The sequence below is a fragment of the Phoca vitulina genome, unplaced genomic scaffold, assembly GCF_004348235.1.
Source record: "Phoca vitulina isolate PV1807 unplaced genomic scaffold, GSC_HSeal_1.0 scaffold1, whole genome shotgun sequence".
Lineage (NCBI taxonomy): Eukaryota > Metazoa > Chordata > Mammalia > Carnivora > Phocidae > Phoca > Phoca vitulina.
The window spans coordinates 18972429-18995416 of NW_022589704.1; the positions used below are offsets into that span (position 1 = coordinate 18972429).

The following is a 22988-nucleotide window of genomic DNA, read 5'->3' on the forward strand; positions in this document are numbered from 1 at the left end:
TTTTTATCTAAAAGAGAAAATACAAAGAAGTTTCAAGAAGCCTGACGGGACACAGAAAATGATCCTAGGACCATAAATAGTCCAAGAGCCAACACAATATAGAATCTACGTTGAAAAGCACATACCGTTTTAGAAAGTTCACTTCCAGATTCCATAATGCGCAAACACAAAGGGATAATTTCTGTTGTCAATAAAAAGTTGATTACTTCCTGCTCATCTGTTTTCACTAGGGCCCCTAAAGAAAATATGGACAAACAAAATTATTTCAGAGTCAGGGTTTTTAATTAAAATGAACTTTGTAGAGTTCATCCAGCTAGTTGTGGAACTTAAATAACAGAGAACACAAACTAGGGTTCATGACAGAGAATTAGATTCATACTGATATTAAAAAAAAAAAAAGAGGAAGAGAAAGCACAGGTTGACTGTATCAGCATTTCAAAGATCAGGTACCAAGTGTGGTCCGTCACATAGTCAGCAGCAGGTCAGCCCTCTAAATCACAATAATACCACCATCTATTCTCCATTTACTTTAGGTTAGAGAGAAGAATTCTGTATCAGTATAAAGGGATATTCCCAGGTAGCAAAGAAATGGTGTCAGTTTGAATCCTACTTCACAATGGACATAAACAAACATTGGTTCTTGGTTAATTGTCACTCTCTCCAAAGTGTGCAAACATGGTAAGATGTACCCAAACAAGAAACACACACACACACACCTCAACTCTAATCCTAGTTGCACAACTAGTTTACCTAAATTTGATAGAGTTACCTTCTCTTTATAGGCTTGTTTATAAAATAAGAGTTGGAACAAATGATTTCTAAAATTCATCCCCATTCTATTGAGTTCTAACCTGACACCACTGACCAGGTAACAGACACAGTTCAGTGTTAATCGTCTCCATTCTGTATATAGGGAAGCAGAACTCCATTAAACAAATGATTGGTCCCCAAGCTACCCAATGTATCAACTAGCTTTTATATGAAAGGCCTAGGTTAATCAGATCTGTAACAACTAAAATCAATCACTTCAGAAGAGAAAGGAATATCATTTAACAAGAACTGGCAATCTACAAATGCTACATCTTTAAACGTCATAGCAAACAGCATACACCATAATTTACTAATATGGCCTAAAGCAGATGTCCAATTACTATTTCATTTCGACTTTACACGTAGGTCTAAAATCCATTTGGAGTTAATTTTTATAGAGTACAAGTATAGACCGTGTTTCATTGTTTTACATATGGATATCTAATTGTTCCAGCACCATTTACTGCAAAGACTATCTTTTCTCCACTAAATTGTCTTTGCACCTTTGTCAAAAATGAATTAACCATACCTGTATGGGTCAATTTCTGGACTCCCCAATTCTGCTCCGTTGATCTACAAGTCTAGCTTTTCTCCAATACCATGCTGTCTTGACAACTGGTTTTCCAGGACGTCTTGAAATCAGGTAGTGTACATCTTCCACCTTTGTCCTTCTTTTTAAAAACTGGATATTCTAGGGGTGCCAGGGTGGCTCAGTTGGTTGAATGACCGACTCTTGGTTTCAGCTCAGGTCATGATCTCAGGGTCCTGGGATCAAGCCCCATGTTGGGCTCTGCTTCCCCTCTTCCTCTGCCCCATCCCCAGGCTCACACACCCTCTCTAAAATAAATAAATAAAACTTTAAAACAAAAAACCCTGAATATTCTAGTTCATTTGCCTTTCCATATAAATTTTAGAAACAGCTTGTCAGTTTCTATATAAAAAAAAATCCTGCTGGGATTTTGTTGGCATTGTTCTAAATCTATCTATCTATCTACCTGTATGTATACATGTATATACATATGTTTGGGGGAGAACTGACATCTCAACAATATCGAATCATTGATATACCAATTAATGAACATGGTATATCTCCACTTATTTAGGTCTTCTTTGATTTCTTTCATCATTGCTTTGTAGTTTTTTAGCTACAGATCTTGCACATCTTTTTTAAGACTTACATCATGTTTTGGTGCTATTATAAATGTAGGTTTTTAAATTTTCAATTTCTGACTGTTTTAGCTAGTGCATAAAATAATCTTTTTCTAATTTGTATGCCCTTTATTTTTTTCTCTTGCCTTACTGCAACAGGTAGGATTTCCAGGATGATACTGAATAGAAGTGGTGAGAATATTTATTCTTTATTATATATATATCATATATATAATATATATTATCTTTGCCTTGTTCTCAATCTTAGGGAGATAAAGTGTGGTTTTTCACATTAACTATGATCTTAACTGTAGGACTTATTTTTTAAAACTTTATCGGGTTGAGAAAGTTCCCTCTATTTCTACTTTGCTGGAGTTTTTATCATAAATGGATGAATACTATCAAAAGTTTTTTTTTTAAGCTAAAGAAATGGGCATATGATGTTTCTTCTTTAGTCTGTTGATACATATTGACTAATTATTTTTTTTTAAGATTTTATTTTTAAGTAATCTCTACACCCAGTGTGGGGCTTGAACTCACAACCCTGAGAAGAAGAGTTGCATACTTTACCAAATGAGTCAATCAGGCACCCCTGTATTTTCTTTTTTAAAGATTTTATTTATTTGACAGAGAGAGACAGCGAGAGAGGGAACACAAGCGGGGGAGTGGGAGAGGGAGAAGCAAGCTTCCCACTGAGCAGAGAGCCTGATGTGGGGCTCAAGATCCTAGGACCCTGGGATCATGACCTGAGCCAAAGGCAGAGGCTTAACGACTGAGCCACCCAGGCGCCCCAGGCACCCCTGTATTGACTGACTTTTGAAAGTTAAACCATCATAAAATCCTGGGATAAACCCACTTGGTCATGATGATCCTTTTTATATATTGTTGGACTTGATTTGTTAACATTTTGTTGAGAATTTCTACATCTATGTTCTTGAGGGATACTGGCCTATAGTTTTCTTATAATGTTTTTTTTCTGGTTTTATTATCAGAGTAATTAATGCTGGCCTCACCAAGAGTTTAGAAGCCTCTATGTTCTGGAAAAGTTTTGTAGAATTGGTATTATTTCTTCTTTAAATTTTTGGTAGACTTTATCAGTGAAATCACTTGGGCCCAGAGTTTTCTATGGTGGAAGGTTTTCAACTACAAAAACAATTTAATAGACATAAGACTATTCAGATTATCTATTTTCTCGAGTACAGTCTGGCAGAATGAAACTTTCATAAAATTTGTCCATTCACCCAAGTCATCAAATTTATGGGCATAGAGTTATTAGCGGTAGTCGTTATTCTTTTAATGTGTGTACAGTCTGTTATAACATACACTCTTACATTCCTGGAACTTGTAATTTGTGTTTTCTCTTTTTTTCCCAGTCTATCTGATTAGAGGTTTATTAATTCCATTGAATTTTTTTCAGTAAAAAATTGGGGATGGGTGAATGGGTAAGGGTGGTCAGAAAGTATAAACCTTCTGTTATAAATAAGTCCTGCAGATGTAATGTACAGTAACTACGGTAACAATATTGTATTGTATATTTGAAAGTTGTTAAGATGATAAATCTTAAAGGTTCTCATCACAAGAAAAAAAATTTTTATAACTGTGTGGTGATGGATTTTTAAGATTTTATTTTTAAGTAATCTCTACACCCAATGTGGGACTTGAACTCACATCCCCAAGATCAGGAGTCCCATGCTCCACCAACTGAGCCAGCGCATGTGTGGTGATGGATGTTAACTTAATGTAGTCATCATTCTCCAATATATACATATATCAAATCATTATGCTGTACATTTAAAACTAATACAATGTTATATGTCAATTATATCTCAAAAAAAGGTCAGCTTTTGGTTTCATTGATTTTACCCCGTTTTTCTGTTCTCATTTTCAATGATGTCTATCCGTTATTATTTCCTTCCTTCTGTTTAATTTGATTTGCTCCTTTTCCTAGTTTTCTTAAAGTGGAAAGCTTTGAAATTGATGACTTCTCTTCCTTTCTAGTATTAGCATTTTATGCTATAATTTTCCCTCTAAACCCTGCTTTAGCTGCATCCTATAAGTTTTAATGTTTTTATTTTATTCATTTTCAAGTATTTTCTAATTTCTTATGTATCATTTCATTTATATTCAAACCTGTCTGATAACCTTTGAACTGTAAGCAAAAAGTCTAGGCCCAAATATTTACCTTCTGCTTGTACTCTCAATTGACTTGGAGAAATTAACTTTTGGAAAACATATGCAAGGGTAGACAATGGCTTAACACTGTCCCAATATCTTTTTTATCCCCCTACAGTTAACTTTATCCTAACATCTCCTAATGATCATCTAACTGTCGTGGTCAAAAAACCAGCAGAAGTAGGATGATTTAAATCAGAATTAAGGACAGAAGTGTTTTCTTTTGGCTGGTACCTTGTTCATGTTTTAAATCCTATATAAGAAATTTTCATAGCTTAAAAACAGCAATATATTGGGGAAAAATGTTTCTAAATAGAGTACTATTTGGAGCGGATGTAAAAAAACGGTAACATTCATTTGGAGTATAGGAGATAGGAGCTACTCCTTAAATGTACAATAAAATGTCTGAGCAATATGTCTCAGAAGTACTAAACTTTTAAACTGATAAGAACAGATACTACACTTGATCTTAGCCAAAAGGCCAAGAGAGGCGATAGAAGTACTTAACTTTTATTTTTTTAATTTTTTTTTTAATAAAGGTTTTTTATTTATTTGACAGAGAGAAAGACAGCCAGAGAGGGAACACAAGCAGGGGGAGTGGGAGAGGGAGAAGCAGGCTTCCCGCGGAGCAGGGAGCCTGATGCGGGGCTCGATCCCAGGACCCTGGGATCATGACCTGAGCCGAAGGCAGACGCTTAATGACTGAGCCACCCAGGCGCCCCAGAAGTACTAAACTTTTTTTTTTTTTTTTAAAGATTTTATTTTATTTATTTGACAGAGAGAGAGAGAGACAGCTAGAGAGGGAACACAAACAGGCGGAGTGGGAGAGGGAGAAGCAGGCTCCTGGCCAAGCAGGGAGCCCGATGCGGGGCTCGATCCCAGGACCCTGGGATCATGACCCGAGCCGAAGGCAGATGCTTAACGACTGAGCCACCCAGGCGCCCCAGTACTAAACTTTTAAAGTATACTTCCTGACCCATAGTTTATAATCATAGGGATATGAACACAGGTTGAACATAAAAACAATAACCGAAGAAAACAGTTTGTACAATGTTCTTATTGTTTGGTCAGTATGTGAACAAAAACTACGAGATAAAGACATTGAAGGGAATTTGGAAAGAAACCTTCTTGAATCCACAAATCCAAAGACAGGTCTTTATTATCTGGGAGTCTGAGATCTGAAACAGCTAATATATTATTTTCTTGAGTAAAATGTACTTTAGACACATCTCCCATAATAAATATATGTAGGAACATTAATTTTGGCATGCAAAAATTCAACTAGGTGAAATAGAGGACAAACATATGTAGTTATGGGAGAACAACTTAGAAGTTAGAAAGAGAAACAAAACAAAACAAAAAAACCAATGCAAATTCTTCTTTTTTTTTTTGAGAGTGTGTGGGCTCAAGTGGGGGGGAGGGGCAGAGGGAGAGCGGGAGAGAGAGAGAGAAACCCAAGCAGGCACCACACTCAGCACGGAGCCCGACGTGGGGCTCACAACCCTGGGATGACGACCTGAGGTGAAATCAAGAGTCGGACACTTAACAGACTGAGCCACCCAGGCATCCCAAAAAAACAACTCAAATTCTCATCTCTGTAATAATACTCTTTGTTGACTTCAGTTTGTTCTTTATTCTCCCTATGATTCCAGTAACTGTTCTGCACATATGTTGAATTTAATCCCAAATGTTGGGTCTCATACCTTTATTAACAACACTCAGAATGGCACTTGATAAGAACTATTGTATTACTTATTTACTTATTACTTAATATGTATTATTTATTACTATTTATTCATTATTATGTCATTTATTAGTGAAAATAGACTCAACCTCAAGGACAAAAACGAACAATTGGTGAACAAAAGCTATAAAAGACAAAACACCTAAGATCAATATTATGATAAAATGAAGATTTCAGACCTGCAAAACCACCCCAATAACTTACCAATAACTCCAAGACTGGTTAGCCGAAGATATTCAAAGGGCCGCGTTTTGCTGACAGTGTGCAAAAAGGGGTACAAAAAAAGTGGGATGTGTGCTGCAAGAAATGCTGACCTGGAAGAAAAACATAATCCCAGTCAGGGCCCAGAGTTCATTTCTAAGGATTCTGAACATTCAATTTCCGGGTAGTTCGTTCTGTAAGGCCTGTAACATTGCCTAACCAAGGAATCTCTAGAAAAGAGTTACTGGTCATTAGTCTAGACCAGTGGTTCTCAACTGGGGTGATTTTGCCCTCCAGGGTACGTGTGACAACGTCTGGAGATATTTTTGGTTGTCACAACCGAGGGCATGCTATTCGCACCCAGTGAACAGAGGCCAGGGATGCTGTTAAACATCCAATGGTGCACAGGATAGCCCCCTTTCACCCCCTTCCCCCCACCACAAAATCTAGCTCAAAATGGCAGCAACAACAAGGTTAAAAAAAAATCTAGTGTAGGTCTATGCTTAAGAAAATACACGATTTTCCCTATTATCAGCACCAAGTACCTCAAAAACTGATAAAATATCCAACTGTGGATTTTAATAGGTCATAAAATGCCATTAACTGCCTAGGAGATTCTCCTAGGTGCCTTCCCTCACCTAATTTATGACTGAATAAGAATATTCACAGGTACAGTCAGACAAAACCTTATAGACCAAGATGAGAAAACAAAGCAGCCATGATCAGATTTATCTATGTTTAAATGCACACCGTTCTTTTTTTGTTAGAGCAGTTCAGATATAGTAAGTATTTGGAATAATTTTAAAGATTTTATTTATTTATTTTAGAGAAAGAGAGAGCACACGCAGGCGGGGAGGAGCAGAAGGGGAGGGAGAGGGAGGGTAAAGAATCTCAAGCAGATTCCATGCTGAGTGTGGAGCCCAACTTGGGGCTCGATCTCACGACCCTGAGATCATGACCTGAGCTGAAACCAAGAGTTGGAGGCCTAACCGACTCAGCCACATAGGTACCCCTCTAAAAACATTGTAATCTGAAGCTAATATGTCAGGCAACTAATATAGAACCAATCTATTACTTTGTATTATTTATAGTTAACTAACGTTGTGGGAGAGCGCTCTAAATTTTTAAAACTCAAAGTACTCTCGCATTTTTCTTAAGTGCTTAAGAATAATTTTCATAGTTAACTTCTCTAAAGTTTTGCAATGTCAGTGCCAACCTAGCACTCAGATTTTGTAATTGATAAAGAGACAAAAGACTTCAATAAGATGACTGTTAAGTGCCTTAGAACCATAAAGGTCACAAAACAGATTATTGAACAGGATTTCCCTTTTCTTGTCAGATGTAGCAGGTCAACTGGCATGCCAATTCTGATCTATTACAAGGTTGCCTAGGATCCCGTGTTAAGAAAGATTCTGAAGCCAAATCTAGGTTCAGTGGGAAAAAAAAGTTGGGTTCAAATATTTACTGAATTCCTAGTAAATGCCATGCACTGTGCCTCACATAGTAATGCCTACCATGGATTCAGGAGGGAGAAATATCTACATGCCTGATCTTTCTTGGGATGTGAACACCACTCTTTTATTTTTATTTTTTTAACAGTAAACTCTACCCCCAACGTGGGGCTTGAACTCATGACCCTGAGATCAAGTGTCGCATGATCTACTGACTGAGCCGGCCACAGGCCCTGTGAACACTCCTTTAAAGTTCATTGCTATGAATGGGTCAAAAGTAAATGAGACAATGGATTATCATTCATCCTTAAAAAGGAAATTCCGACATATGCTATAATATGGATGTTATACTAAATGAAATAAGCCAAGCACAAAAAAACAAATACTGAATGACTCCACTTAAATGAGGTATTAGAGTAGTCAAAATCAAAGAGACAGAAAGGAAAATGATGGTTACCAGGGGCTATGGGAATGGGGAGTTATGGTTTAATGGGTATCGTTTCAGTTTTATCCAGTGAAAAGAGTTATGGAGATGTATGGTGGGAATGGTTGTCCATCATAAATATATTTAATACTACTGAACTCTAGGCTTAAAGATGGTTGAAATGGTAAGTTTATGTTATATATATTTTACCACAATAAAAAAAAGGGCAAAAAAAATTTATAAAAGAACATGTTAAACAATACTGTACTGTTACTACATGAAAACTTGGTGAATTAGAGAAGAGAAATTCTTCAGAAAAAAAAAAAAAAGCAAATGAGAATCCTGAAGATCCACATCCACACACATGCTTCCTATTCCTACTGCATGCCCTTCCTCTCATCATTCAGAAAAGACCATATTTGATACAAACCTCTATTGCCAGGCTCATCAAAGCACTTACCTGGTTTCCGGGTGTGATGCCACACATTGCAGCAAAGCCAGAGCATTGCAAACTCTGTTAGACTGGTGTGCTGTCAAGGTGGGGGGGTTGATAGATGGATAAATATTTACAATTTCCTAAAAAATGGAAACCAGCACCAGATGAATAAAGAGTAACTACTTCAAAATTAATTTCCATGGTATTAAAGCAAAAACCCTACAAACCCCCAACCCGTAATTCCATATATCCTGCAAGAACTGAATCATCAAAGTGCGAGCAAAAATAAACAAATAATGCTCCTATCTTTTCATCACAAATATACCTGAGACTATGAGACATTTCTACGTAGGTCTCTAGGAAGATTGCTCTGGAGGCAATTGTGGTCACCTACACTTCCTCTTATAACCAGCATCTGTTGAGGCCTTCATTTGAGGGGCTATGGCTGTTACTGCTATAATCCCTTCTTTTTGTCAACACCCTGTTTTGAGTTACAGTGATAAGATAGTTGGCCAGATAGCAAGTGTCAGTAAATCAACCACAGTGACTCATAAAGAAGTCTGAGTTTGGTCAGGTAGCAACTGCAGACAGGGAGAGATAAGAAGAGGAGTACACGCATTGAGATACGTACAAACGGCAGTGAATATGTGTACTCTCTGTCCAAAGGGGATCATCTGCTGTAAACAATTCTTTTTATTTTAATTGTAAAACTTTTATTGAAAATGTAAAGATAAAAAAGATTAGTTTTGGGGATTAAGAATACACTTATTGTGTTAAGCAGTGAGTACAGAATTATTCAATTGTTGAATCGTTATATTGAACACTTGAAACTAATAATGTTAATTATACTTTAATTAAAAAAAAGATTAGTTTCTTGGCTACATGAAGTAGGAATTGAATGTAAATTCATTTAACAGATTTGAAAAATTAATTATTAGGAATTTTAGACAATACTTTAAAGGATGATTATTCCATTATCTTGGTATCTTAGGATTATATTGTACCAATTTATTCTCCACAAATGACCATTATAGTCAGAACCACATTTCAGTGATTTATTCTTTAATGTAGAAGCATACCTATCTCTAATCCTACAGCTGTTCTATCTTTGTCTTAACATTTCTGTTCACCAGAATACACCCTGCGGTTCTTATACTTTACCTTCCACCTTTTCTCCTCTGTCACCTAGAAATGTCTTGTAGTATTCCTAAAGCTGTGTTGCTCAAAGTGTGGTTCTCAGACTGCCTGCATCAGAATGACCTAAGAACGGGGCAGGTGCTTGCTAAAAATACAGATTTTTATTTTTATTTATTTATTAATTATAATTTTTGTTTTATTATGTTATGTTAGTCACCATACAGTACATCATTAGTTTTTGATGTAGTGTTCCATGATTCTTTGAAAAATACAGATTTTTAATCTCAGACTAAATAAATCTTTTGGGTAAAATCTATGAACCTGCATTTTAACAAGCACCTTAGACTTTTCCAAAACAGATTCTTACAAATGCTAACATTTAAAGAATCATTCTACTAAAGTCTTCAAAATCACTTGAGCAAAGGCAGAGAGACAGAAGTGTGATGAACAGGACTGAACTGCAACTCACAGATATATACCCACCTGTAAAAGTGCTGCAATAGTACCAAATGAATGCCACAGCATGGGTGCAAGATCAGGGACAGATTCTCGCTTCTTACTCAGCTCCAGCAAAGCATTTTCCCTTGTCTCAGGACTGGACAGCTCATTGATCCACTGATAGATTTTTTCTCTATCTACCTGAGCCAGTGCAGTAGGCACAGGCTTTAAGTGAAAACAAGAAAGTGAACATGTGAATTTCATCAGAGTCAAACCAAGTCTTACTCTGCTTTAGAAGGAACATATTTTCCCCAAATACCAGGGGAGCTTTTCTAAATACATACACTTAAGTCAATCTATCAAAATCTAAAATGCATACATCCTTTAATAATTCCATGTTTAGGAATTTATCCCATAGGTATACTTGGGCTGTACTGAAGACATACCAGGATGCTTACTGTTGCACTGTTTTAAAAGCAGAAAACTTGAAATAGTAAATATCTATCAACTAAGGATGGGTACATCTTTATTTGTAATACTATGTAGCCCTTTTTAAAAAATAGCTCTACATGTGCTGATACTAAATTAAAAAAACATAAAAGGTACAGAACCATATATATGCTTCCATTAATAGACACAAGTATATTCTTATATATTCATATACAATGATTCTAGAATGACATGTAAGAAACCTAACAGTAACAACTACAACAAAAAACTTAACTGTAATTACTACTAAGGTTGGAACCTAGATGGGAGATTTACTTTTTTTTTTTTTTTAAAGATTTTATTTATTTATTTGAGAGAGAGAGCGAGCAGCAGAGACAGCAGGTGCTGCGTGCATGAGGCCGGAGGTGGGGGGTTGGGGGGGGTGGAGGGAGCAAAGGGAGAGGGAGAGGGGAAGAATCCAAGCTGACTCTGCACGCAGACCCTAATGCGGGGCTCAATCTCAAGATCCTGAGATCATGACCTGAAGCTGAAACCAAGAGTTGGGGGGGGTCAACCAATTGAGCCACCCGGGCGCCCTAATTTACTTTTCATTGTATACTATAAAATCTTTGCATAGTTTAAACTTTTTTTTAAGCATATGGCTATAATAGTTCCTGAAAGAAAAAATATTTACACCCTCCCCACCCATTGCTGGTCCTTCCCCCGTAATTCCAGCCTCCCCCTCCATGGAGCAGAAAACCTATGTAATTTGGAAAAGCTCCCTAGCTTCTAATGATTCTTTTTTTTTTTTTTTTTTAAGATTTTATTTATTTATTTGAGACAGAGAGAATGAGAGAGAGAGAGAGAGAGAGCACATGAGAGGGGGGAGGGTCAGAGGGAGAAGCAGGCTCCCTGCTGAGCAGGGAGCCCGATGTGGGACTCGATCCAGGGACTCCAGGATCATGACCTGAGCCGAAGGCAGTCGCTTAACCAACTGAGCCACCCAGGCGCCCTCTAATGATTCTTATACATACTCTACCTCCACCCCTTTGAGAATCATTCATTACTTACTCATGTAGGGGCCATACAGAGAATTCTTTCATTATTGTGCTAAAGCATCACACCATTCCAAAAAACTGAGCATTTCTATAATTCTCCATACTTGTCAAACAGCCTTGAGACCTCGGTTAAGTTCCTTAATTACTCTTCTCTGGAAAATAAGATAATAGACTAGAAAAATGATTACCATTGCTATTTCTAGCTCTCATGTCCTAACATATTCATGATTTCTAGCTCTATGCCCAGTATTTTCTCACTTAATTCCCCCAAGCAAGGGGAATAGATGGGTAGATAGGGTGAGTAGGTAGAAAAAAGGCAACTACACTTGTAAAAGAGATCACTAACACTCAGAGGAATTAACCTGCTCAATTCACCCAAGTATGAAGCTGCATACTCCAGTGCCTTCTTGAACTGCATCACACAGCTTCCCATGGTATTTACATGTTCCCACTATACCTTAGTGTGACAGAATGATGACCTTACCATTGTACAGATGGAATGATGAGGAACAGAAAGGACAGCTGTTTTTGCTGAAGAACAAAAGTTAAGACAGACTATGAGGTGTACTCAGAATTACTCTACCCAAGCTGAACAACAGCCTTCTATAAATGGAAGCTTGATTATAAGCTTTTAGCTTAATGTTTATCATTTCACTTGCTTGACAGAATGAACCACAAGGTGTTCTGCTAAATGGACTGAAATACCACGCAGCTCAAGTCTTCTTTAAGTGCCTCAGAGTAATCTGTTGAAAGGCGCTTTGTAACTCCCATCAGTGATGCTCCTCAAGGAAACACAGGCTCGCGCAGCAACGATATGAAGAGCAGGGTAGTTCTTCCCATCCCCCAACAGCAAAAGCAGTACTGACCAAGCACTTGCCCTTTCCAGACTGCTACAGATAGGCCCTCAACTTAAAAAATTATTTTTGGAAATGTAATTCCCACCAGAAGACAGCATATGTTTATTTAGAGTATTACATCACCTTAAGAGCTCAGTGGAAACAAGGGCTAAAATTTTAGCTTTGGGTTTCCTGCCCAGTCTCCTGGACGACCCACAATCCAGTAACTAAAGGGGCCTCAGAGACACTCCTCCAGCAATATAGTATCTATCCTGATTAGTCATTACTTATTCAACTCTCCCTAAAGTTCTGCCGCCCTAATACCATCATCAGTAAGCTCTATTGCCCCCACTAGAGCCAGCCTGTAACTTGTATCTGGAATCCCTATCCTCATGCTGCCCTGGGGAGCCCCAGGTGAACAACAGCAGGATGGACTTGTAGCCACCAGTCTAGCATATCATGGCTTCTGGACACCAGGCCCCACCCCCACATAATCCATTTCCAGAGCTGGCCTGACTCCAGCAAAGAGATGGTGCCCCTGGAGTGAGGCTAACACCCTGGAGGGCCAATGCCTGGTGACAACTTGGGTACCTAAGGTCATGGGCACCTGCTGCCAGCAATACTCCAACTTTTGAGGCTACTTATGGAGCTGCAGCCTCCACAGGGCTTTGGTTCTAAGAGAACTAGGGGCTCTGTAGCCATTCTAGCAATGGGAAGGCAGTGAGGGCAATTTGGTTCCAGGAAATACTTGGGATAAGGACCCTCCTTTACATCATCCCTGGTGAATTTTGCTCCCAACTTAATAGCAGGACTTACTTTAAACCCACTGAATACCTGTTTGTTACAGGATAAATACTAAATACAATTACTTCTGAAAATAAAAATGGGAGCTAACACGTATAGTGTTTACTCTGTCAGGCACTGTCCTAAATAAATACTTGTCACCACCCTCATTTTATAGAGGAACAGAGAAGTTATTTAACACTTAAGTGCCAAAGCCAAAATTTGAACCCAGGCAGCCTGGCAACAAAGTCTATTCTTTTTTTTTTTTTTTAAGATTTTATTTATTTGAGAGAGAGAATGAGATAAAGACAGCATGAGAAGGGGGAGGGTCAGAGGGAGAAGCAGACTCCCTGCTGAGCAGGGAGCCCGATGCGGGACTCGATCCCGGGACTCCAGGATCATGACCTGAGCCGAAGGCAGTGGCTTAACCAACTGAGCCACCCAGGCGCCCCACAAAGTCTATTCTCTTAACTGCTTTGCTAAGGCTGCTTCTCACCTGCCGGAAAGATTAGGTCTGATCTAAAGATGACTTTCAAAAAACAAAAACAAAAAAACTATTTCCTGTGACCTAGACAAGAGACAGGGAATATGTAAACATCGCAGACAAAAATTAAATGTTACTGCTGTGAGTTCAGCAGAATCTGAAAACAATCAGCACCATGAATGTGAAGAGAAATTTTTGACTTAACTGAGATTACAAGGTACTTGACAATCATTTAAATGAGGAAGTCAGTGAGATAGTTTGACATAATTCCCTATGTCAAATCATGGTTCACATGGGAATAATCTAGCTAGTGATAGCCACTAACACACACTAACACACACACACCACCCCCACATACATAAACAGGTAATTTTATAACACATGCAGAAGTTCAGTTATTTTGGAGAATAAAAGGGAAAATATTTTTATACTTTCAGTTACATACTGATTTATGTACAAATGACTTCTGGGTTTGAACTGCACACGTCCACACATATGTGGATTTTTTCGATAAATACAGTACAGTACTCTAAAAGTATATTTTCTCTTCCTTACAACTTATTTTCTTCTACTTTATTATAAGAATATAGTATGTAATATTTATAACCTACAAAATATGTGTTGATCAACTGTTATCGGTAAAGCTAGCAGTCAAGAGTAGGCTTTAGGAGGTAAGTTTTGGGGGAGTCAAAACTTACATGCAGATTTTTGACTGTGTGTGGGGGGTGGGGTCAGCACCCCTAACCCCCACCCTGTTCAAGGGTCATCTGTATTAATATTAACAATTGATAAAATACTTTGGACATTATCCTTGAATAAATTTCCAAAGCATAACTCCAGCATCTCACTAGATCTTGATGGTAATAAAACCCCCAAATGTATCTTACTCTCTTTCTAAATCCCAAGGATCATTTAGGTACACCTTTCATAAAAATATAAGAAACAGAACTGTACTGTACACTTTATTTATTTACGTAGGTATGAATTTTTGAGAGAGAGAAAGCATGTCCACCCAAGCAGGGCAGAGGGAGTTTTATCTATTTTTAAATATTTTATTTATTTATTTATTAGAGAAAGAGAGAGAGATAGCATGAGCAGGGGGAAGAGGGAGAAGCAGGCTCCCCATTGAGCCAGGAGCCCCACACGGGGCTCGATCCCAAGACCCTGGCATCATGACCTGAGCCAAAGACAGATGTTTAACCGAATGAGCCACCCAGGCGCCCTGAAGGAGAGAATCTTAAGCAGGCTCTATACACAGCATGGAGCCCAATGTGGGGCTTGATCTCACAACCCTATCATGACCTCAGCTGAAACCAAGAGTCGGACACTTAACTGAGCCACCCAGGCACCCATGGTACACTTTTTAAAAACATCGTTTCATTTAATGGTCAGAATAACCCGGTTATTATCCTCATTTTACAACTGATGAAACTATGAGTAAACCATGGCAGGTTTCCTCCTCCTCCCATTCTCAATTTAAAGATCACCTCTAAAGATTCCTAATCCAATTGCTACAATTCTTTTAATTTATAATTTCCTAATACATTTCTGAGACTGTGGCTGATAGGGAACTCCACCTAGTAGCACATACTGTTCAGTGGCTGATAAGCAATTCACCTATGACTTCTCTATTGGAGACTACTTTAACACATTAAAAATAATAGCAGGATACTACCACAAGAACAGGGGTTAACACCTCTTGAATCACATGAAATCTATGGATCTTTTCCTCAGGAAAATATACAAGTGCAAATGGCTTTGCACATAATTTCTTTTCCACAGAATTTACACATAATTTCAAAGAATTCATAGACGCTATGAAACCCATCCATGGATCCAGAATTAAAAACCTGTTTATTATGCTACAGAACAGGAGAGACCTCGATTCACATGTAACTATACAAAAGTACAATAAATGGAACAAACCCTGGATTGGGAGCCAGAAATGGCTTCAAAACACAGTTTTGCCATTTCTATAATTGTGTGACCTAGCATAAGTCATTTACTTTTCCAAGCCTCAATTTTATCATTGGTAAAATGAGGGAACTATGATTACCAAAGTCCCAGGCAGCTCTAAAATCTTGGAAATTATCTTATTATTTAGCTCTTAGTTGTAACTGAGAGACTAACCTAAGAGCTCTTTTAAAAAGTTAATTTTATTGAGGTTAATTTGCATAAAGTTTTAAGTATACCCGTTTTACATGTATATTTCAATTTTGAGAAATCTATACACCTGAGTAACCACCACCACAACCAAGAGATAGATCCCTTCCACTATCCCTAAAAGTTCTCTAGTACTTCTTTCAGTAAACCCCACACCCAGCCCTACGCAACCATGGACAGGCATCCTGCCACTATAGATTAGGTTTCCCTTCTTATATCAATGTACCAATCACTGGGGATTACTTCCCTTTATTCTCAAAATTCCAAGAGGAAACAGGTTCAGGGAGGTTTAACAGACTCAAATTCACACCGTGAGAGCATGGCAGAATTAGATTCAAACTGTAGTCTACTTCTTTCTAGAATCAGTGAGCCCTACATGGTCTATAGGACTGAATTCACAATGATCCTTCCAAGTTGAAGAAATTATTTTTTAAGAACTCAATACAGAACTCTAAGTTTAATATTCTAATACAGCTCATTAATAGTTGGACTTGGATAAACAGTGGGTTCAATCACATACACAGAAACCAGAAAGTCATTTATGAGAAGTATGATTTGGACTATTAGTTGTCATCCTCAACGCTTATTTCCAAGATTAGAAATCATATATAACTATATACTTTTAGGTATAACCTCCTTAAAGTTAGTGGTCCTTTTCTTGTAACAGATATGTTTAAAAAATGTTTATATTATCAAAATTCAGGAGGGACTCACTCTCCTCTTTTCTGTTTAATGGTTTGGATATGAAAAATGTATTTCAAATAACTTTTTTTTCTTTCAACAAAGCTTAACACAGGCAAGACATTTGCCAAAGTCAGTCATTAATGGTTAACTCTAAGTGTCACAAACACAGGGTCCTGACAGTTGGTCTTCTATCTCTGAACGATCTTGACTCCATGTGAAAAGGAGAAAGATCTTTAGAACTTAAAAAAAAAAGACCCACGTTATCCATAAATGGGAACAATATATGACATACCCCCCCAACAAGTAAATTAAAAAATTGATGTTGATGGCTTTTTTTAAACAGAAAATAACCAAATCTCTCAATACAACTTTATATTCAAGGGCGAAAATACCTGTTGGTTTTCCTACCCATAAATATGTGACAGCAAATAAAGAAAGAATGGCATAAGATTGAAAGAGAAATTATTTTCCTAAGTCTGGAGGCGACTCAACATGTGACTTTGGTGTCTACATAATGATGATAATCCAAGAAAACACACTTTCTAAATAATGCCAAAGGGAAATATTAAATTAGCTTAATCATCCTCATATCTTTGTAAGGGCCAGAATATTCTTCAAGATATCTTTTTTTTTAAAAATGGAAGTGAACAAGAGATTAGGCAATTTGCTTAAAGTTTCAACAGAAGACATGGGAGGAGACAGTGTTTAAATCAGATCCCTCATGGGCGCCTAGGTGGCTCAGTCGACTGAGCATCTGCCTTCGGCTCAGGTCATGATCTCGGGGTCCTAGGATTGAGCCCCACGTCGGGCTCCCTGCTCAGCGGGGAGTTTGCTTCTCCCCCTCTCTCCCCTTCTGCCCTTCTCCCTGCTTGTACTCTCTCACATAAATAAAATCTTTTTCAAAAAGAAATAATAAATAAATCCGATCCCTCAGAGTGCACGTTCTTTTTACTTGCCAATGAGGAGAGCATCTGGGAGTCTAGCACAGCTTCAACAAAAAGATGTACTGATGATGCTATTGGTTAGGTGGAAAATGAGAGGAAAACATGTATATAAGGATGTTAAAATTGCCAGTGCAAATTAGTGGGAAATTTTTAAAAAAATCCATACCCAATGCATCTCTTAAAGGCTTACCTTTGACTATTTTAGATCACTAGCATAACATTCATTAAAGACTCACAGGATATGAAGATTTGTAGTTCTACTACTCTGAAACAACCTCCAAGGTCCACAACAAAGTGATTTGTTACTTTGCTGAGGAAGGAATTATAGTCCCAAGGTTGAAATATGAGAGCAAGTCATATAACCAAGGACTATACCTAGCCAACCACTAAGTACTTTGTTATTCTTATTTCATCTTTAGAATAATTCTGCATGGTATTTCTGTCCCTATTTCACAGTTGTGAGAAATTATATTTTATGGTGGCAATAATGACAATGTTAAAATGTATGCTATAAAGTATGACAAGAGTCTACTACATTGTGCATTTCTAGCCTAATAAACTACTACTCAAGAGTCAAAATTTAAGACACTTCCCAAATTCTCAGTTTTCCCCTCTAGTGAATAAAATCCTACATTCACGTGATCATGTTCTCCTTTGATAGTACTATCTTCCTAGCTGATGATTTACCTGTTATTTTAAAAAAGAGATAAATGAAAGTACACACAAGTATAAAACTTATCATCATTAAGCAAAAAAAACCATCTTCTCAAATGGCTTAGATTACTGCAGGCACTGTTGCATGTTATCATGGACTCTTCTCAGTTTCCAGTAATATATACCATGACTGTCCCCTTACCAGATCAGAGTAATACAGGCAGTTTAGTCTAATAGAATGCATGAAGGATTGGGAAAGAGGTGGCTCAACTTTTCTATGCTTCAGTTTCCTCAGTGACCAAATAGTCTAGCAAATGAGTGGTACAGAGGAACTTCTCAAAGCTTCTGTGGGAGCCCAATAGCATTAACAGATGAAAATGTATCTAAAAGCTTATATTTTAAATCAGTGTAAAGCACTGTAAATGTAATTGAAGAAACAAGTATTGAATATTTATCATAAGTAATGAACCACAGCTTTAATGGCTGTTCAAAAGATGCATTAGGGCTCCGTCGCGCAATGGATAGCGCATTGGACTTCTAAAAGATGCATTAGGTTGGGGCACCTGGGTGGTTCAGTCAGTTAAGAATCTAACTCTTGATTTCGGCCCAGGTCATGATCTCAGGGTTGTGGGATTGAGCCATGGGTCGGGCTCTGCAGTCAGCAGGGAGTCTGCTTGAAATTCCCTCTCTCTCTCTCTCTCTCTGCCCTTCGGGAACAAGTGAAAATAAAAGGAACTGAATAGGTATAGAGTTTAGAGAGTCACAAGGAAAAGAGCAGTTTGGTATCAAAGTCTGGAGAAGACACAATCAGATTTTGGGAACTGGACAAGCCAAACTTAGAAGAATCCCTTGTGTAACCTGCCCCTCCCTATCAGCAGCAACCTAATCTTTCTTTTTTCCCCCAAAGATTTTTATTTATTTATTTGTCACAGAGAGAGAGCACGCATGCATGCACAAGCAGGGGGAGCGGCAGGCAGAGGGAGAAGCAGGCTCCTTGCTGAGCATGGAGCCCGATGCAGGACTTGATCCCAGAACCCTGGGATCATGACCTGAGCCGAAGGCAGATGCTTAACCGACTGAGCCACCCAGGTGTCCCTCAGCAACCTCATCTTCTGACTTGCTTCTTCCCAAATTATATGTATAGTTTGGGAGAAGAAACAAAAAAGCTGGGGAAATTGCAATCACCTAACTGAAAGATGTAAAGGTATCCACTCTGAGTACTTACAAACACTTAGAAACATGGTGACAGGTGGTAGAGATGCCACTGGCCCTGGAAATGACAATGTATTCTACAGTCCAGTCTTATTCAGCACACTTTTTCACTTTTTATATTTAAAGTAAAAGCATTTTTTTTGGGTCCTCTATTTAATATTTAAGTCATTTTGCCTGAGAATGCAATGTCAGTATACTACCCTGTCTTCAGTCACTTCATCTTAGCGGAACAGAAAAAGTGCGATTGGTATTCAGAAGAGGCTGCTCAAATCATATGATCTCATTTTCCCATTATGGCTATCTGTTCTCAGTAGTCACCTCCCTCATCTATACTTTTTCATCCAGCAAAGTATTTGAGCCCTTACTTTGTGCCAGGAACTGTCTGGGCACTTGGGGTAACCATGTAAACAGGACCCACAGGATCTCCGTCCTTGCCCTTAAGAGGTAGTCAACAAACAAGTAAATAAATACAAAAATGACAAAATTGAGATCAGCGCTGAGAAAGATATTTTTAACAGAGAAAAGTTGGGGGTTACAGAACTTCTTTAAATAGAGCAGCCAGGGAAGGTTACTCTAGGAAGATTTAGGCAGAGACCCCAGGGAAGAGGAGTCAGTTACACCCACATGCTGTGTGTGTATGTGCGCGTGCAACTGGGGGTACGGTACGTGGTAAGAAGAGCATCCCAGGAATAGATCAGAAAGTCCAAGTGGAGTGGAAAAGCGCAGGTATAAGGGATGGACAGGCGGCCACGCTAGACCGCAAACGTGGGTAAGGACCCTAGGGTACAGGTAGCGCCTTATAGACCACAGCAAGGAGTCTGAATTTTATCTGAATGCAACGGAAAGCCAAAAAATTACTTCAGACACGTGAATTACACGATCCGTTTTTGTTTTTTTTTTTTAAAGATCTCATTTTAGAGATGTGGGGAAAAGGTTTTAGGCGCAGAAAACCGTAAGTCAGACGTAATAATTATTCACTTCTCCCGGTCTCAAATTTTCCACCTGTAAAGCAAGTGGTGTGAGTTAGAAGCCATTTCCTTCCCGCTGCGAAGTGCCGGGGCAATGAGTTTCGAGAGCAAGGACCGTGTCAGATTGACCACGGAATTTCCCCTCATCCCCGCCGACGCCCAACACGTAACCGGCACCCTGAAACTGTTGGTCAACGCAATGAATCAATGAATGGCCTGTCTCGACCGCAAGGGAGGCGCTCCGGCGCGGGACCAGGCCCCGGGGCCGGAAAAGAACACGATACGCGGCGCAGGAGGCCGCGAGAGCCGACCGGAGAGGAAAGTGGGGGCCGGCTCCACCACAGTCAAGGCGCGATGAGGAGGAGGCCGGGACCTCGCAGACTGAGGGCAGGAGGAGCTGGACTCCGGGCCCGACACGGGGATCTGGGACAGCAGGCCGAAACGCGGGGCTAAGGAGGGGGTCTGGGCCCAGGCCGGAACGCCCAGTCACTCACCGCAGCCGTCGCCAGGCTGTGCATGTTGGGAGCGGCCGCCGCTCTTCTCCCACTGCCGGACGCGTCGGACCAGCGTCCCCGCTTCAGTGACTCTGCCGCCAAAGATGAACAGCCGCGGCAGCCGCCATCCGCCTCCGGCTCGCTCCGCCCCCTTCGCAGCCCTATGACCTTTCACCCCCGACCCCGCCCACACACCTCTTCCCGCCTCCTAGCTCTCGGCGGAGTTAATAGTCCCAGAGTATGTCCTTTGCCCCTTAAGATTCTGGGCCAGAAGGACGTCCGCCACCTACTAGTCCCCGCATCCTCTGGCTTCGAGCAGGTATCCCCAGAGAGGGGCGTGAACTCTGACTCTCCTCCAGAGGCCAGTGAAGGGCGGGAAAAGCCAAGCGCTCTCGGAGGACAACTAGTGCGCATGCCCGACTGGGCTGTGTGGGAGGGAATGGATGGGAGGGCCACAATGCGCGAAGTGGAGAGTGCGCATGCGTACTACTTCACGGCGGGGGCGGGGCTGTCTCAGCCAGACTTCGCTCTGTACTGGGGCGGGACGAAGGCTCAGGAGGGGCGGAGTTTGCAGGCCTGCGCGCACGCGCCTCGTCTGGTCGCGTCGAGTGTGCGTGCGTGCGTGCGTGTTTGCGTGTGGTCACAGTTCCCGCCATCAGCCGCTCTCCCCGACTAGGGGGAGTGAGCGGCCCCTCTTCTTCGTCCCCGGTGTCCCTTTCCTTCCTTACCCCCGGCTCCTCCCCCTCCGCGCGGACTCTGTGCTTCCGGCAGGCCAGTGCAGGGCTCCGGACCCGAAGGCACAGGTAAGGCGCGCCCGGCGGCGAGCTTCTCAACTGAGCCGTTTTCCCCAGGCCCCCCCCCCCCCCCCCCGCCCCTTGCGGTCCGCCCACTCGGTGTTCACTCTTCTGGAGTTCGCCCCGCTGCTGCTCAGCTCACCCCCACCCCTTCGACGCCCCCAGGGCCTCCCAGGTACTCCTCTTGGGTTTTCTCCCAGGCTTTCCCTCTCCTTTGACCTGGTCTTACTGTCACGCTCTTCCTCCGCAACCCAAACCTGGCCCGTTTTCGCTGGGGGCTGTCGTCGTCCGCCACTCGCCCCTTAGCAAGGCCTGCTGTCTCTTCAGGTGACTTCCGTTGCCGCACACCCATCAGGCCTTGGACATTCACTCTTGACCGTTCTTCATCTTCCCTCTCCTAACCATTTCTCACTAAAACGCATGAATTGTATTTTTGTCGTGCATTTGGTTGCTCCCTATCTTCTAGCTATCAGATCAGGTTGTCAGGTTTACCTATTTTAGGTCATGATCCTTGAAATGATCATTGATGACAAAATCCTGTGTTCTGGAGAATTGGCCTGTAGTGGTTTTGTGGTAATCGTTTTCAAAATTTCGGCTCTATTTAAATGTCTTTAGTGGGGTAGGCAGTATCTGACAAGTCTCTAACTGGAAAAGATGCCTAAGACAGACTGTCAAGGAAGCAGTTGGATATACTGGGTTGGAGCTCAGAGGAGAGTTCTGGGCAGGCTGTATAAACTAGTGTATATATGTCATCTGCCATGCTGATAGTAACTGAAGCCATGCATGTGGATGAAATTGCCTAAAGAGAGTGTAGTGCTAGAAAAAACCGACCCAGGATGGAGCACGGAGGGATTCTTGGTGTTTAATAACTGTATAGAGGAGGGCAAGTCTTCTGTAAAAGAGATGAAAGAAGTAATCAGTAATGTTGAATTCTGTTGAAAGGTAAAGTTGAATGAGGACTGTAAAGCCTGGTGACATCAAAGTAATCGATGACCCCAGGGAGAGATGTTTGATGGAGTGAAATGGAATATCTGGGTTCAATGCTAGGGTCTTGTTCACCTTTTACTCTTCTGCCCTAAGCTTTAAATTCCACCTGTATATTGAAGACTTAAGAATTTTAATTTCCATCCTTTTCCCTTTATTTTCAGCTCAAGATCTAAATAACCAGTTGTCTGCTTGACATCTCCACTTGATTTTTTTCTTAGGAATTTCAAATATAATACATCTAAAACCAAAGTCTTAATTTTTCTCTCTGTATCCTAAATTCTTTGTCCTTCAGTATCTATTTCATTAAGTGGCCTATTCATTTATTTATCCACTAATGTAAGCTAGAAACTTGAAATCCATTCTTGACTTCTTCTTCATCCCATGTATTTTTTTTTTTTTTTAAGATTTTATTTATTTATTTGACAGAGACAAAGACAGCGAGAGCAGGAACACAAGCAGGGGGAGTGGGAGAGGAGAAGCAGGCTTCCCGCTGAGCAGGGAGCCCGATGTGGGACTCGATCCCAGGACTCTGGGAT

The 22988-nt window shown here is 40.1% G+C and overlaps 2 protein-coding genes and 1 pseudogene across 8 annotated transcripts in view; 1 reads left to right on the top strand and 2 right to left on the bottom strand.

Annotated features, from left to right (window-relative positions):
* CNOT9 (CCR4-NOT transcription complex subunit 9) overlaps positions 1–21074 on the bottom strand; it is a 31509-nt gene extending 10435 nt beyond the window's left edge. For 2 of the 3 annotated variants that reach the window (XM_032402250.1, XM_032402266.1), the window contains exons 1-4: positions 10008–10726; positions 8412–8527; positions 6080–6189; positions 126–235 (exon numbers count right to left, since the gene is read on the bottom strand). In XM_032402250.1, coding sequence (XP_032258141.1) covers positions 126–235; positions 6080–6189; positions 8412–8527; positions 10008–10226 — 555 coding nt within the window. In that variant the 5' untranslated portion in view covers positions 10227–10726. Of the gene's footprint in view, positions 1–125; positions 236–6079; positions 6190–8411; positions 8528–10007; positions 10727–20671 lie in introns of those variants that run through there. The other variant, XM_032402257.1, reaches the window with a different exon arrangement.
* Positions 4498–4626, bottom strand: LOC116638300 (annotated as a pseudogene).
* A 198-nt stretch (positions 21075–21272) lies between the features above and the next one.
* The window catches only part of USP37 (ubiquitin specific peptidase 37), an 81898-nt gene continuing 80182 nt past the window's right edge, over positions 21273–22988 (top strand). For 4 of the 5 annotated variants that reach the window (XM_032402276.1, XM_032402327.1, XM_032402294.1 and 1 more), the window contains exon 1: positions 21273–21474. The gene's annotated coding sequence lies outside the window, so the exon portion shown is untranslated. The remainder of the gene's footprint in view (positions 21475–22988) is intronic. The other variant, XM_032402319.1, reaches the window with a different exon arrangement.